Source organism: Uranotaenia lowii, unplaced genomic scaffold, assembly GCF_029784155.1.
Source record: "Uranotaenia lowii strain MFRU-FL unplaced genomic scaffold, ASM2978415v1 HiC_scaffold_218, whole genome shotgun sequence".
In the NCBI taxonomy this organism is placed as follows: domain Eukaryota; kingdom Metazoa; phylum Arthropoda; class Insecta; order Diptera; family Culicidae; genus Uranotaenia; species Uranotaenia lowii.
In genome coordinates this window covers 1-13890 of record NW_026598111.1, presented here as the reverse complement: position 1 = coordinate 13890, position 13890 = coordinate 1, and the positions used below count along the sequence as shown (strand labels likewise).

The 13890-nt window shown below is 40.1% G+C and overlaps 3 protein-coding genes across 3 annotated transcripts; 1 reads left to right on the top strand and 2 right to left on the bottom strand.

Annotated features, from left to right (window-relative positions):
• Positions 1-1266: 1266 nt before the first annotated feature.
• On the bottom strand, positions 1267-5130 carry LOC129759633 (golgin subfamily A member 2). The gene is made up of 4 exons (XM_055757134.1): positions 4993-5130; positions 3327-4751; positions 2858-3094; positions 1267-2789 (listed from the first exon to the last, which is right to left on the bottom strand). The coding sequence occupies exons 1-4, from the start codon at positions 5032-5034 to the stop codon at positions 1584-1586; spliced, it is 2910 nt and encodes a 969-aa protein (XP_055613109.1). The 5' UTR covers positions 5035-5130; the 3' UTR covers positions 1267-1583.
• An 889-nt stretch (positions 5131-6019) lies between these two features.
• Positions 6020-7154, top strand: LOC129759635 (N-terminal Xaa-Pro-Lys N-methyltransferase 1). The gene is made up of 3 exons (XM_055757136.1): positions 6020-6150; positions 6208-6740; positions 6801-7154. Exons 2-3 carry the CDS (start codon positions 6285-6287, stop codon positions 7131-7133), a joined length of 789 nt encoding a protein of 262 aa, XP_055613111.1. The 5' UTR covers positions 6020-6150; positions 6208-6284; the 3' UTR covers positions 7134-7154.
• A 44-nt stretch (positions 7155-7198) lies between these two features.
• LOC129759634 (kinesin-like protein Klp68D) lies at positions 7199-13635 on the bottom strand. The gene is made up of 4 exons (XM_055757135.1): positions 13428-13635; positions 12211-12401; positions 10435-12133; positions 7199-9980 (listed from the first exon to the last, which is right to left on the bottom strand). Exons 1-4 carry the CDS (start codon positions 13458-13460, stop codon positions 9480-9482), a joined length of 2424 nt encoding a protein of 807 aa, XP_055613110.1. The 5' UTR covers positions 13461-13635; the 3' UTR covers positions 7199-9479.
• Positions 13636-13890: the final 255 nt, after the last annotated feature.

Sequence of the window (13890 nt, the reverse complement as noted above, 5' to 3'; positions counted from 1 at the left end):
TAGCTTTGGTTCCCGCCAACCGATTTCTTTTGAAAACGGGTTTTCTCATAGCCTAAATTATGAACAATATTTCATCCGAATACTGCATTTCGATAAGATTTAATATAAAAAAGTTATTAGGATTCAAAAATGGGCTAACTTTTTTTTCGGTGGTATTCATCACTGTTAATGAGGCGTCAATATGTTCGACCGCCCCGACTCATTAACATTGATGAATACCATCCTTAAAAAAGTTAGCCCATTTTTGAAGCCTAATAGCTTTTTTATCTCAACTGGTATCGATATGCAAAGCTATTGATGAAAAACTGGTTTTTCATGTTTCTCCCGAACAAAATGTCTCCAAATCCCATACAAACTTCAGGCTCGTTGAGTGACCCCTTCCCATGATCCGATCTGGCCCAAATTTGGCATGAGATCTTGTACTAAGCCTAGGATCAATTTAAGCCTGCAGCGCATAACATTTCACAGGTTTTGAATTTCCCATACAAATTTGGGGCAGTCTTACCTACACATTTCAAAAATGACATAATGACTTAAATCAATATCCATTGATAACAAATAGGAAAAATTAAAAAAATATATATAAAAAGAAAGTAACAAAAATAACAAAAAAGACTTTCTAAAATGATAAAAATGGCAAAAATTAAAAAAATACATAATTCATTGACGAAAATTACAAAATGAAAAAGAAAAGTTCACGAAACTTACGAAAACAAAAAAAGGAATCACAAAAATGGCAGAAAGACAAAAAAAAAACAGAATTCCTTCTTTGATTTTTTTTTAAATTACGTAAATAATTTCTGTCATTTTTAGACATTTACACGTATAACATAAGTTTGTGTTACTTTTATCATGTTGGTAATGTTTTAAAATTTTATCATCTTTATCATTTTTGTCGTTTTTATCTTTTTTGTTAAACAGGCCGATTTGAGTCGATCATCGGATTAAACATGCCTTTGAAAATCTTTTTGCCATTCTTGTCATCAGGATAGGTAGATTTTGCGATTTTTATACTTGCTTAATCTAGTCGATATAGATTTTTTTTTAAACAGAGGTTACTTGAACTAAATCCGCCTGGAATGGTTCTCAAATTAATTTATACCAAGCCTTGAACTATTATACTTTCAGGGGCAAATATATCTTTTTGGCTTACTCGATTTTTGATTTTGATTAAATTGTACCTCAATTTGAAAAAAAATGTTTTTAAATTTAAGGATCATGATACTTTCGGAAGAAATGACTCTGAAATGGTTTTTTTTTCTTGCATTGCTAATATATTATCATGATATCCAAGGGGTTCACATAAAAATGAAGAAGAAAAAAAACACAGTTACACTGTAAAGCACTCCGATTACGCGTTTCTTAACAAGTAGGTTTGTGCGGCATCAAAACCCGTCAAAAATCGGGTGCGGCCACACACGTTTTGCACTTTTCCTCACGACGACGGGGCAGCAGGCTGTCTGCTGCCGTTGCTGTTAGTACAAGATGATGCAGTTATAGTAGGGTAAGTAGGCACCCACACAGCGAAAATACGATTATTGATAATGACTAAAAGATAAGGATACAGGATTTATTGTTCGGTTTTAGACCGTTTCTAACCGCCCGGAACAGCAGGAACAATGCTGCACGCCACTGCCATAAGGGATGTTAGCTTCTTTGATGTCCGACAGAAGCGATAATATCCGGCCGGCCGTTTCCGTTGGTTTAATGTGCACCGAGGTGTTGATTGCTGTTGGGTGTTGATGATGGTCACCATTTTCGATGGTAGCTTGTTGCGGGTGTGCTGCACCTTGTTCTTGGGGTTCTCCTACCGAGTGCAAATCAATGGTGGGCACTGGAGTAGAGGAAGAGGACAGTTGTTGTTGTTGCTGACATTGCTGCTCAAAAGCTGACAATGTGTTAGGAATTGTGGCAACCTTTTCCTGCACCAATTGGTGGACAAGGAAGTTTAGTTCTTTGAGTTTTAGTTTCATCTTTTCTCGATCACTAGCCAGTTGCAACAGCTGATGGTCCCGTTCCATGTCTTTCTGTTTCAATAATCGTCGCTGCTGCTGATACAGTGTAATGTACTCGCCGATTGTTTCCGTTTCTCCTTGAAGCTGCAGAACGAGATGTTCTAGGCGTTGTTTTTCATCGGTTAGTTCGGCCACCTCGAGCATCGTTCGCTTGAAGCGTTGCTGTAATTTTTCCATCGCTTCGTGCGTTGGAATGCTGACCGTGGAAATATTGTCACTGATGCTATCAGTTTTGTCAATCATTTGTTCGGAATTCGTTTGATCGGGATTACTTCTGGATCCAACTCTACTCTGGAGGCTGTTGAGAAGTTTTATTAGCTCTTCTTTTTCCTGTTTCAGAATTTCCACTTCACGGTGAAGATCGTGATCGTTATTATGATCATGGTCATGGTTATGGTGATGGTGATGATGCTGATGATGGTGCTCTTCATGATGGGCATCATTATGCTCACCATTATGATCATTACAGCTTTGACCTTGTTGAAGTTCGCGTAACTGTTCTTGAGTTCGCTGTAGCTCTATTTGGAGAACTTTTCCATCATTTGCATGGCTTTCATAGTGTCTCAATCGATCCAGTTCCTGGTTGTGTAGTAAAACCTGTTTCTGCAATTCAGTATTCTCATGAGTTAGTCGAATCATTTCCTCATCTTTGTAGTGCAGCTTTTCTCGAATTGAGTTTAGTTCCTCTTCCAAACGGCCGTAGGTAGCTTTCATTTCTTTCCCCAAATGTAACTCTGTCTGCAATTTATCTGTCAACTCGAGTTTATCGTTACTCTGTGAATTCAAAATGAAATTTATTATTTAGTTCCTCCACCATTTGAAAATGTATTTATCATTCTTACAATCTGCACAAAAGCACGTTGCATTTCCTGCAGTTGCTGCTTGAGTTCCATGTTTTGGGCTACTGCACGTGATGCTCCCACCTTGCCGCTTTCGATTTCGCTCATCAGCTTAGCCACGTCCGGTTTGTCCACCTGAAGCCTTTCCACTGCGAGTTGCAACTCGGCGATGCGCTCCTCACCGGTTTTCAACTGTTCCTCGTATCGCTGCTGCAGTTGTTCGACCGATTCGTTCTGTTTCTGAAAGTCAATCAAGGAAATCGTGTTGAAGTTTCAGTACTAATTGCAGCCGTAATGATACGAAACATCAAGTTTAGAGAAACAGATGAAACTGTTTTCATGAGATGTTTTTAAAAGTTTATTGCATCATCAGTGAGCAAATAAAATAAATTTATTTTGGTATACTAGCAAAGGAAATAACAATAACAAATATTTGGAGACGATCTTTAAAATTGGAATGAATCAAGCTCACCATATATTCGGCACGTTCCACTTCCATGGTGGCCACTTTCTCTTTCAGTAACTTTATTTCTGCCTCCATTGCGCTCTGATGCTCCGAAATTTCCAAGGAACTGTCCTGCTGGGCAGCGTACTTCTGTTGCTTGCTGATTTGCTGTTGCAATTGTCGCTCCAGCTCGCCTACATGCTGAACGAGATTTTCTTCTCGCGAGGCAAGCCTATTATTCTCATCGGTTAATTCCTGAATGCGATCAGCTAAGTTGGCTACTTCTTTATTGAGATGCAGCACATAAGTTTGGTACAGTTGGCTACTTTGGTCCCTTTCGCCACCAATTTGCCGAATCACATCCTGTAGGTCTTTAATCTGTTGCTGCTTGATTAGGTTCTGCTGGGTGAGGGATTCGATTTTCGCATTATAATCCAGATCATCGTCCGAGGACAACTGATCGATTCGCAATCTGGCTAAGTTGAGATCGGACCTCGTTTGTTCCAGTTCCGTTTGGGTGGACTGAAACTCCTGCGTTTTAATGACCAGTTTCTGTTTTAGTTCAGCGAGGTCTTCTTGCAGATCTTCGTACAACTTGCGGAAACGATTGGACTCTTCTTGGTATTCATTTAGTTGGGATCCAATTGTTTGTTCCAGTTGTTCGAACCTCTGGCCAGATTGCTTCAACGTTTCTATTTCTTTCTCTAGTTTCTGAACCGTTGATCGAGAAGCTTTTAGGCGATTCTGCAATTCGTCATTTTCGGTTGCACGTTCTTTTACCAACGTTTGATATTTGCCAATGGACGCGGTCAGTTCAGCATTCTGGGCAACCAAAACTCCAACCGCTTGCGTTTGCGATTGGAGCTGTTCCTGAATGGGACCAAGCTCACTCGTTACCTTGGTACTGTTCTCTAGCCGTAGTTTTTCAATCTCATTCTTCAGATCTTCCACCGTAGACTGTTGATTGCGAAGACGCAAACGCAGTTCGTCATTGTCCAGCTTTTGAGCATTCAATGTTCGAAGCAAATCTGCCTTTTCCGATTCTAGCTCTAAAATTGTGTTCTGTGGTCCCAAATCGGCACTGGCGTTCGCAATCAACTGACCGATTTCTTCCGAAATACGATTAATGCTGTGCACGCTGGCTTCCATCGGTGGCGCTTGACCCATACCGATATTTTCCAGCCTCGCTACCTGTGGTTCCATCGAAAACAGCTCCGACAAACCTTGCACATTGCCGTTGTTGTTATTGTTAAAATAATTTGCTACTCCATACGAGGATGGCTGATTACTGCTGCTGGGTTGGAAATTGTGGTTCAGGAATTCCGTATCCTGGCTCCCGGCATCGATGCTGCTGGTGTCACTGGACGCCGGAAGTGGTGTTTCGCGAGCCGATTCGCTCTCATTTCGACTCGAGGAATCCGCTTTCTGCTGTTTGGATTGATATTGCTTCAGCTGCAGAGAAAATCAGAAAAATATTGTTTAATCCGGCAATTTGAAACAGTGCTCGGGGCTGACGTGTCAAATTTGTCGTCATAACAGCCTGGAATTGCGGCTATTGTTTTTCGCAATTTTAACCGTTTTAAAACATTTTCCTGTATTGCATTTCAATTCTTTGTGTGAAACAGTGTGTTAACTTCGTTTTAAAAGTAGTTTAAGAAACCAGCCATAGCTTTAAAAGCGTCAAAATACAAACCTTTTTGCGAGCCGCTGCAATTTTCTCCCTCTTGTCTGCCATGATTGTTGTTTTTGAGATGCGTTTTCTTGCGAGTTTTCATCAGTCTTGCATGTGTGGGGGTGGGTGGTGTTAGGTGTTGCGGGTGGAATTTTTGACATTTTTCTTTTCCATCTTCCGCAAGAGGGGCGAGGGCGAAAGAAAAACGAACAAAAATAAACAAATTTTTGCTGCATGGGCATACACTCTAAAATGAAAGACTGTTCCAGAGACTGAATTTTAATCGATTTACTTTTTTGATTGCATTTTATGTATTTTAAAACGTAGCTTACCGCGAAAGAAAAAAAAAATATTTAAAATATAATCAGTTGAAGATAACATTTATTTGTGAATAATAAAGTTTGTAATTATATTGGTTACTAGTTTTATTGAGGCTTTAACTCTTAAAGTTTTTTTTGTTCCGACCATAAATTAGTGTCTGTTAGTCGGGGCGGTTACGTTAATTTGCATGAGGCCTTTATCGTTTATCTTTCTATATTTCTAACGTCTGACTTCATTTTTGTTTAAGAAAACGCGTCACTTCACAGTTTATTCTGAGCATAAATATAACCTAATTGCAGCATTTTTTAGGAGCGATTATTGTTAGTTATTTAACAAAGTCTAAAAAACTCCCCAAAAAATGATAAATAAAATGTGTCGGTAAATTCCACTCCTTTATAATATTTATTCAGTAGGATGACTTGAATTCGTAATTGTGTTTATCTGAATCTCAGCGTAAAAAATATTTTTTTAAATATAATGCTTTATTTATGGGAGAATATCAAGCATTAATCGCATTAATCTGCCTTTTCTTAAACTGAGCCCTTTGGTAAGGTGTCACTAATAAAACATAAAAATATAAAATTAAACTGGGCCCAACTGGTTAAAACGGTTAAAACAAATCAATTTGGAATGGGCATGCTCACTTGGAACTCATTTTGTGAACCGTGTTTCACTCTTGTGGTGAGTTGTGAGTAATACACTCGGACCAAATTTATGCTGTACAAAATTCGATCTAGCGAGGGGGTGGCAGCATAGAAAAGAGTTTGTCAATTAACATCGTCGCGCGAAGTGACCGAGCGCATGGCTCTTGTTGATTGCGTAAATCTATTTACTGTGGATTTCTCACTCGGAAAGAAGGTAGCACAATTGCGCTGGTATAGTAAGTCATGAGATAGGGTTTTTTTTCCTTTTAAGATAAAAGTTCCTTAGAAGGAAATCCTGGCGGTTTTGCCTCTAAATCAAGTAATTGGGCCCCAGCGACTAGGACATCGATGGATCAAAATGGAATTGAGGGGTCCGAACCGATCGTGACAGCAGATTCCGAGGAACCCAACGAAAAACCCACCACCGAGCAACATCACGAAGCGCCCAGCGACAACCAGCAACTTTCCCCCAGGGATGAGAAGTATTATCAAAATGCCAAAGAGTACTGGGCCAAAATTTCGCCAACCGTCGATGGCATGCTGGGCGGGTTTGGGCAGATTTCGTTTACCGATGTGCGTGGATCGGACCAGTTTTTGAAAAATTTGTTCAAACTGAAGCCGGCACCGGGTCGCACGTTGGCCTTGGATTGTGGGGCCGGAATTGGGCGCGTAAGCAAGAATCTCCTGATGCCGTTCTTCGAACGGGTCGATCTGGTGGAACAGGACGAACACTTTTGCCAAACTGCCGAAAGAGAGTTGAGACCCAGTGGACGACTGGGGAAGGTCTACAATGTTGGTTTGCAGGTTGGTTGGTAGAAGTTTCACATATGCTCAATCAAATTGACCCTTTTGGTGTATTTTTAGGACTTTCGTTCGGAGGAAGATGGTCGGTACGATGTGATATGGTCCCAGTGGGTTTTAGGACATCTGACGGACGATGATATCGTGGATTTTTTCTTTCGCTGCACAAAGGCGTTGAAGCGGAATGGAATGATGATCATCAAAGAAAATTTTACTAATGCCGACAAGCCAGAGCTGGATCGGCAGGATTCATCGGTAACGAGACCTTTGGCACTCATGAAGCGACTGCTAACCAAAGGTAACCTACGACTAGTCAAAGAGCAGCGGCAGAAGGATTTCCCCAAGGGTTTGTATCCTGTTTACATGCTCGCCCTGAGGCCTATAATAAAAAGCTGAAAGCGTATACCTAACTATAAAGCACGAAGAATGCTCGAGCGTTTGCCATCGAACTAGAAATGAAAGAACAGGTTCGTCGAATGTGTCAAGCCGTTTTTAGCTTCCATTTATTCGGTTTTATTGAGGATGGTTCAATATTTATATTTCATACAATGGAGTGCGTTACATTCTTCTTAGATTTTCAACAAGCATAGTTTTGCACAATATTTTTCAACTGGTTTCTATAAATTTCTTTTTGTTTTAAATACGGAATTAGTTTTGTTGCTGTATGGAAATCGCGTGACTTACATTGTTCCTATTCCATGTAAAAACCCTTCTGCAATGTGTTCATTTTTGCTTTTCATAAACGTAACATGGAGACGGGGTTGAGACTTACACAAAAAACTGTTTCGATGCCAACAGTCCAAACGAATTGATCGATAATCGATTGACGATAACTTCAGTTTGTTTTCAATTTCTCCCCCTGGTCTAGTACGTACCGATTTTTACCTAAACAGTTTTATTGGACAAATCAATTGCTCGATACTACGAGTTTCAATGTTAATTTAATGTCACCTAGAATGAACCTCTGTCACTTTACCCATATCGACTACGGGAATAAGGTGACAAATCTCACGGTGACTCCGAGGTGAGGAGGGAATCATCACGTCACGCGCGGCGCAGAATACGGGCCATTAACTCGTTCATAAACTATCGTCATGCTGTTTGGTAAAAAGTTGAAATGCAAGTTTTGTTATGGCTTGTTTTCAATTGGAATGAAAAATTTTACATTTTTTTTTTTCGAGGTAATAATATAAATGTTTAACCTTGAGAAAAATGGTTCACAAACATTTTTCTTTATTTCTGTCAAAAGATCAAGAGTTTGAAGGGTTTCAAACCAAAAATCTTGTTGTTTAAATGGAACTTCAAATTTAATCTTCTGGAATTAAAAGTGGCCGAAATCAGACCATTAGAGATAGATTATCTTAAATTTTTCATATTGATTTTTGATTGAAAAAAAAAATACTGCACCGAATTTCAGCTATTTTAATTTCCTTCAATCAAAAAGAGTGTAAATCGAATGTAAAAAAAGATGCGATATTACTGAACAAAACTTGGATATTTTCGCAATTGTTATTCAAATGTTTTTCGTACTTTTTTCCTTAAGTACTGACAACAGTGTCCAATAAAATTTGTTGAAATTTTGCTGCAAGTCTCCTTACTGTATTCTACTTACTTGAGAACATTGACGACTCGATCGACAAACGTCGATCCAAAATTCATATTTAGACAAAAATGAGAGATGTGTTGAACTTGATGATAAAATCATACTTAAAAGAAAACTAATGATTGTTGGTGGAAAGTAATGAGCAAATAAAGTTTATTATTTCTTCCTAAACTATAAACTATTATTATTAATACACCTTTGTATGATATACAATAATATGTTCTTTCTGCAAAATTCAAGCTGCTTGCCTATACCTATTATAATAAAGTGATCCTACCAAGCGATGAAGGTGACTAAGCGCGGTGCAATAATAATGACAATAATAAGAAAGGAACACAACTTTTTCTTAAACAATAGCTCTGGGTAAAACTTCGTGGTGATGTATTTGTTCTGAACCTATGATAGAGGTAACAAATAAGAAAAAAAAAAACAAACGGTAATAAACTCGTGATCAACTTTAACAAAATGAAACGAAGACTTAACAAAAATGTATAATACTCCTATGTACAACTGGTTGAAATCTGACAGCACAACTATGAGAAAAACCTAAAATAAGGAGAACCAATTTCCGACGGAAGAAAATAGACACCGATCGATTTACAAATTTTGGAACTACAACTTCAAATTGGCTAGGGTTCTACGAAAATATTGGTAATTCTACAGTTATTTTGTTCATGGTTAAATTTGTCACAAATAGAAGTCTGAAGAAATAAGCTTTTCCCCCCAATTTGTGTTTGGGGGGATTTGATTTTACTTTTCCTTTGCATAATCTTTCCCTCAAGCCTTTTTCCTTTTTTTTATTTTAGTTCAAGCGCGCGCGTGTGAAACTTTGTCTGCATTCAAGCTCCGAAATAAGGTTCCAATATCATTCGATACATCAAATATGCGTTGTTCTTTCAAACATAATTTTGTAACATCGGCAAAAGAAGCGCAACCAAAGTGGGTGGTGGGAGAAGGAGGAAAAGTGGTGCTAAGCGTTTGTGGTGCAAAGAACTGTGTGAGGAAGATGAGAAAATTTGAATGATTTTTGTTCTTAGAGAATGAAAGATGCATGATCTTTTTTTCTGTTGCTGCTTTTGGTAGGCATTCGAGAATAGCCCCCTTCAAATGAGTACTTCAGTTTCACCTTGGCGCTTAATCTATTTCGGTATTAAACCACGCGCCTTCGGAAATGTGGCGGCACTGGCCGGTGAGGCCTTGTTCTTGCTGCTGGAACTGGCGGCTGTCGATCCAGAGTAGGCTCCAAAAGTGGGTGCAGCCGACATTCCACGGTTATTGTAGATCGAGGAACGAGCACGGTGGTTGCTAGCCAAGGTTCCGCTTGTTCCGATTCCACTTCCGCTGCTGCTCGGAGGAATGCCGTTCATCGAGCCGGAACCGGACCCGAGACCGTGCGTGGAACCGTTACCATTGAGTGCTCCACTGCTGCCATTCTGCGGGTCAACGTTGCGCCGGGTGATCTTGTCCAGGCGTTGTTTCATGATGCTGGCATAGTTGGCCTGATCGGTGATGTCAATGTCGTCCTCGGTTTGCATGGCCTCGGCCAAGACTGCCTGGAGCGAAGCGGACACTTTCGGATTAGAGTATTCATATGTGGTTCGCAACGGCATGTCCAGCTCGTAATTTATGATGTTTTCTCCCTGAAAAAAATTAAAAGATATTACCTGTTAGATTCGATAGAAGTCTATGATAATTTTTAATTAGATTGAGTTTTCCGTTTATTGAATTTTATGAATAATGAAGAAAACTTTGCTATAACACATTGCATTGTTGTCGGATTCAGACCTCACCTGATAGAAAGTGATAAAGAGCTTCTGCTGTTTGGAAATTTTGAAGTACTTATACTAAAGATTGCAAATTCTATATGTAAGTATATTAGAAATGTAGAATGTGGATTAAGTTTTTTGCTGATAAATGCTGCGAATTTAGACTTTTGATACAAAGCAGACAAAACGGGTTGATAGTGATACGGCCTATCGACAACATAAGATTGCGATAGGAAACTTCTGCTGATCCAAAATGTGAAGGCAGATTGAGATTTTTGATCATTGAAATTTGACATGTGAATGAAAATGCTTCAAATTTTCCACATACCTTATACCTCACAGCATCAACCGAATCTGACTTGATTAGGTGCAGCGCATATTCGGACATCGGCCGTCTTCGGTTCGGATCGGCAACGGGCCGGGCCATCGCTAGATGGTTGCTCAGAATCATGTTACTATTGAGATACCACTCTTCGGCTTCGTCATCGTACTTGGCCTGGGTGTACAAGCGAGATTTCACCTCGGCCGGCACGAAATTATCGATTATCAGCAGCAACCGTTTGAGCTCCTTGATCAGCTCGTTCTGCGTCATTTCCAGCTCCCGCCGATCCCGATTGTGTTCGTCGCGGGTGTCGGACAATTCCTGCTTCAGTGCCATGCATTTGGCATAGCATTTCTTCAGCTTTCTTGTTTTCAGCTCTACCTCCTGCTGCAGCGATGTGAATGTTTCTCTAATCTCCATGGTGGATTCTTCTTGTAGCTCCAACTGTTGTTGCATTTCAATTTCGCGCTTTTTACGCTCGGCGATTTCCGCCAACTTTTTGTCCAATTCCATCTGACGTTCGGTGTAGGTGTCGAGTATGTTTTTGCCACCCTTGACTAGTTGGTTTTCCAGCTCGTTCAGCTTAGCGGCCAGATTGGCCGTGGCTTCACGTTCTTTGGTAAGCGCTTCCTGAGCCTTGGCGTCGAGTTCACTAAAGTCTTGTTCGTTTTCCTTTTCGTCCTCTTCCTCCTCTTCTTCTGCATCGGAGTCGGATTTTTCATCCGATTCGAGGCTTTCTTCGCGTTTCAAAGTCTTCCGTTTGATCTTTTTAACTTTGGGCGGAGGTTTTTCTCGAGTCTGGCGTTCCGTGATAAGTTGCCTAAGACGTGCAATTTCATCCTGGTATTCACGTAACTTCGTATCCTGTGGATCTTCGTTGACCACCGGTTTGTTCTCAATAGTCTTGGCCCGATGGGCGTATCGAAGAGTAGTCAACGTCTCGTTATAGTTAAATTCTGAGGGACCAATGTTTGCTATCATAATAGTTTTCGAATTGCCGCCGAGGGAATCTTGTAATAGACGGGTCAATTTGGAATCACGGTATGGAATATGTGGCGACTTTTCGGCCAGAGCAGAAATGACATTTCCCAAGGAGGAAAGGGCCCGGTTGATTTTGCTAGCCTCTTTCAAACGTTCTGCCGTAGCACCGGTTTTGGATTGCCGCTCGCTACCGGCCAAATCAATCAGATTCAGTTTTCCCACCTTGACTAGAGTAGATCCAATCTCGCACATTTCTATTTTGATCAAAAATATCGCATGTGAACGAGAGCTGTGCTCGTTCATGTTGGTGAATCCAACGGTGCGATTTTTGTTGCCCATGTGCATGACGTTAACCATATCTTCGACGCATTTGCAGAGGACAGAGTGTAGGTTCGGTACAACTATGCCTCCTTCCCGTTCGCGCAATTCCAATGGCGTGGTAGAGTTGGGCTTTAGTAAATCGCGCAGTTCTTCCATGTAGATTTCCAAGTACGATACCGCCACAAGGAAGTTCATGTTCTGGGCTCGATTGATGTGAGCCCAGATCTGTTCAAATGCTCTCGGAATGATACCTTTCTGCTCGGGGTCATTCTTGATGCCCTCCATGGTGTGCGTCTTACCGGTACCGGTTTGACCGTAGGCAAAAACACACCCATTGAAGCCCTCCAGGGCGGAACAAACCAATGGACGAACCACCTCATCGTACAACTGTTGTTGGGTTGAGCTAAAATAAGCGGAACAATGTATTAGAATCATCAGAATTTAAATGTCTGATTCTATAACGACAATAGGGGAACTTACTTTGCATCATATACCGCATCGTAGGTAAACATTTTTTTGTTCTCCCGGGACGATTCATTGCAGTTGAGTATTTCGATGACACCTCTGCTAGGGAAAACATCGACCACCTTCTGGAAATTGCCGGTCTGCTCCTTGTTGTTCAGCGGACGACATCGTACGACCACCTGTACGCACTCGTTCTTGGCCCCGGCCTGTAAAAGATGATTTTTTTTTAAATATTTTTAGTAGGTAGTTGTTTGAGAATTCAATTTTCTTAAAACTAGATAACTAAAATTTATTGTTCTATTTAATAACTAGAGTTTTTTTAAACACATTGTTATAAGAAGATAGAAATTACGAAAAAACCAAATCAAATTAAAAAAAAAATTTACACTTTAGTAATTTTACAGTGAATCTTTTCATTCACAATCCCACAACGAAAATGAGTGCCATAAATTTCAATGTCATTATAGGGCCTTAATTATTTGGCCACACCAATCTGAATGTGTGAGTCATTGTTTTATATTCTCATTTGAAAAAAAAAAGCTTGCTTGTAATTCATCGCTTCGATGCATCGAGATCCATTAAAACACCCAGTATATGTATAAAAAAAGGCAGAAGCTTGAATAGTAAATGAAGCCATCAATTCACTTTCGTTGATCGACTGTTCGTACATTTTATTACAGCTAGGAGGGTACCGGACACTCATAGCAACCATTCAGAGTGTACGTCTATGATCATTTTTTTTCCTATGCGCGAAAGCTTCTGCTCTGGTTTTGGAAGGAAGATGCCGCAAACGCTTTTTTTCTACGCCTTCTTTCACTCCGCGGGCAGGTGGGCAAGCCTCAGCTCAGCAGACAGACGTCAAAGCGTCGGGCAGTGGAAAATCTTCTTCGCTGTGTTTTTTTTTTCTCCACCAATTTCTTGGTGTTTTCCACCACCCACTTTTTCAACCAGACGACTACTGCTTCGATGACTCGTTTTTTGGACCCCACTAGCATCGATAACGAAAGAGTTGTGCAATTGAGAGTTTTTTTTTCACTTCCATCTTTCGAGAAAAATAGCAATTTTCACGTTTCCTACTTTGCGAGGATAACATCATCTATGAAAATAGATGTAACTTTTTCACTGCAACAGCAAACAGTTCCACCCATTCGGGTTTGGCATAGACTTTGTGGAGTCTTCAAGGCTGAAAACCAATTTGCAAACAACTACTTTTGCATATACGAAATACTTACTGGGGCGCTCTTAAGTTTGGCGCTACGACTCATTTGGGACTGATTTGTTCGTCTTTAAAACATCTGGAACTGATTTTCGCACTTTTGAAAGGAATTTTCACCACTTTTCGTTAGTTTTTCACGAAAAACAGCACATCCTGATGACTAGACTAGCACTTTTGTTTGGATTATCGATTCAGCTGGTTTCCAACGCAAAACAACAACTCTACTCGGGTTTACACGGTAAACAAAGTTACTCTGTTCTGTATAAAAATCCATACAGATTCGAGAAAAGTGTCTCCACTTAGTTTTATGTTTGGGCGCTTTACACAGAGCGTGAGCAAAAAGCTTTTACACATTCAAAAGCTTTCAGCCCGTTAGTCTCTGTATATTTTGACATGGGGATGCCCATGCAATTTGGAAATTTCTCTGCAAAAGTAAAGTTGAAGAAAATTCATGAAAAAAAGTCTCTTTTCGAAAAATA

Coding starts and splice junctions, on each gene's coding strand:
- LOC129759635 (XM_055757136.1), top strand. CDS start 6,285: ATGGATCAAAATGGAATTGAGGGGTCCGAACCGATCGTGACAGCAGAT. Junction 6,741..6,800: donor TCTACAATGTTGGTTTGCAG/GTTGGTTGGTAG, acceptor GTGTATTTTTAG/GACTTTCGTTCGGAGGAAGA.
- LOC129759634 (XM_055757135.1), bottom strand. CDS start 13,460: ATGAGTCGTAGCGCCAAACTTAAGAGCGCCCCA. Junction 12,134..12,210: donor GATGCGGTATATGATGCAAA/GTAAGTTCCCCT, acceptor CGCTTATTTTAG/CTCAACCCAACAACAGTTGT. Junction 9,981..10,434: donor TTGATGCTGTGAGGTATAAG/GTATGTGGAAAA, acceptor AATTTTTTTCAG/GGAGAAAACATCATAAATTA.
- LOC129759633 (XM_055757134.1), bottom strand. CDS start 5,034: ATGGCAGACAAGAGGGAGAAAATTGCAGCGGCTCGCAAAAAG. Junction 4,752..4,992: donor TTGCAGCGGCTCGCAAAAAG/GTTTGTATTTTG, acceptor TTTTCTCTGCAG/CTGAAGCAATATCAATCCAA. Junction 2,790..2,857: donor AACGTGCTTTTGTGCAGATT/GTAAGAATGATA, acceptor TTGAATTCACAG/AGTAACGATAAACTCGAGTT.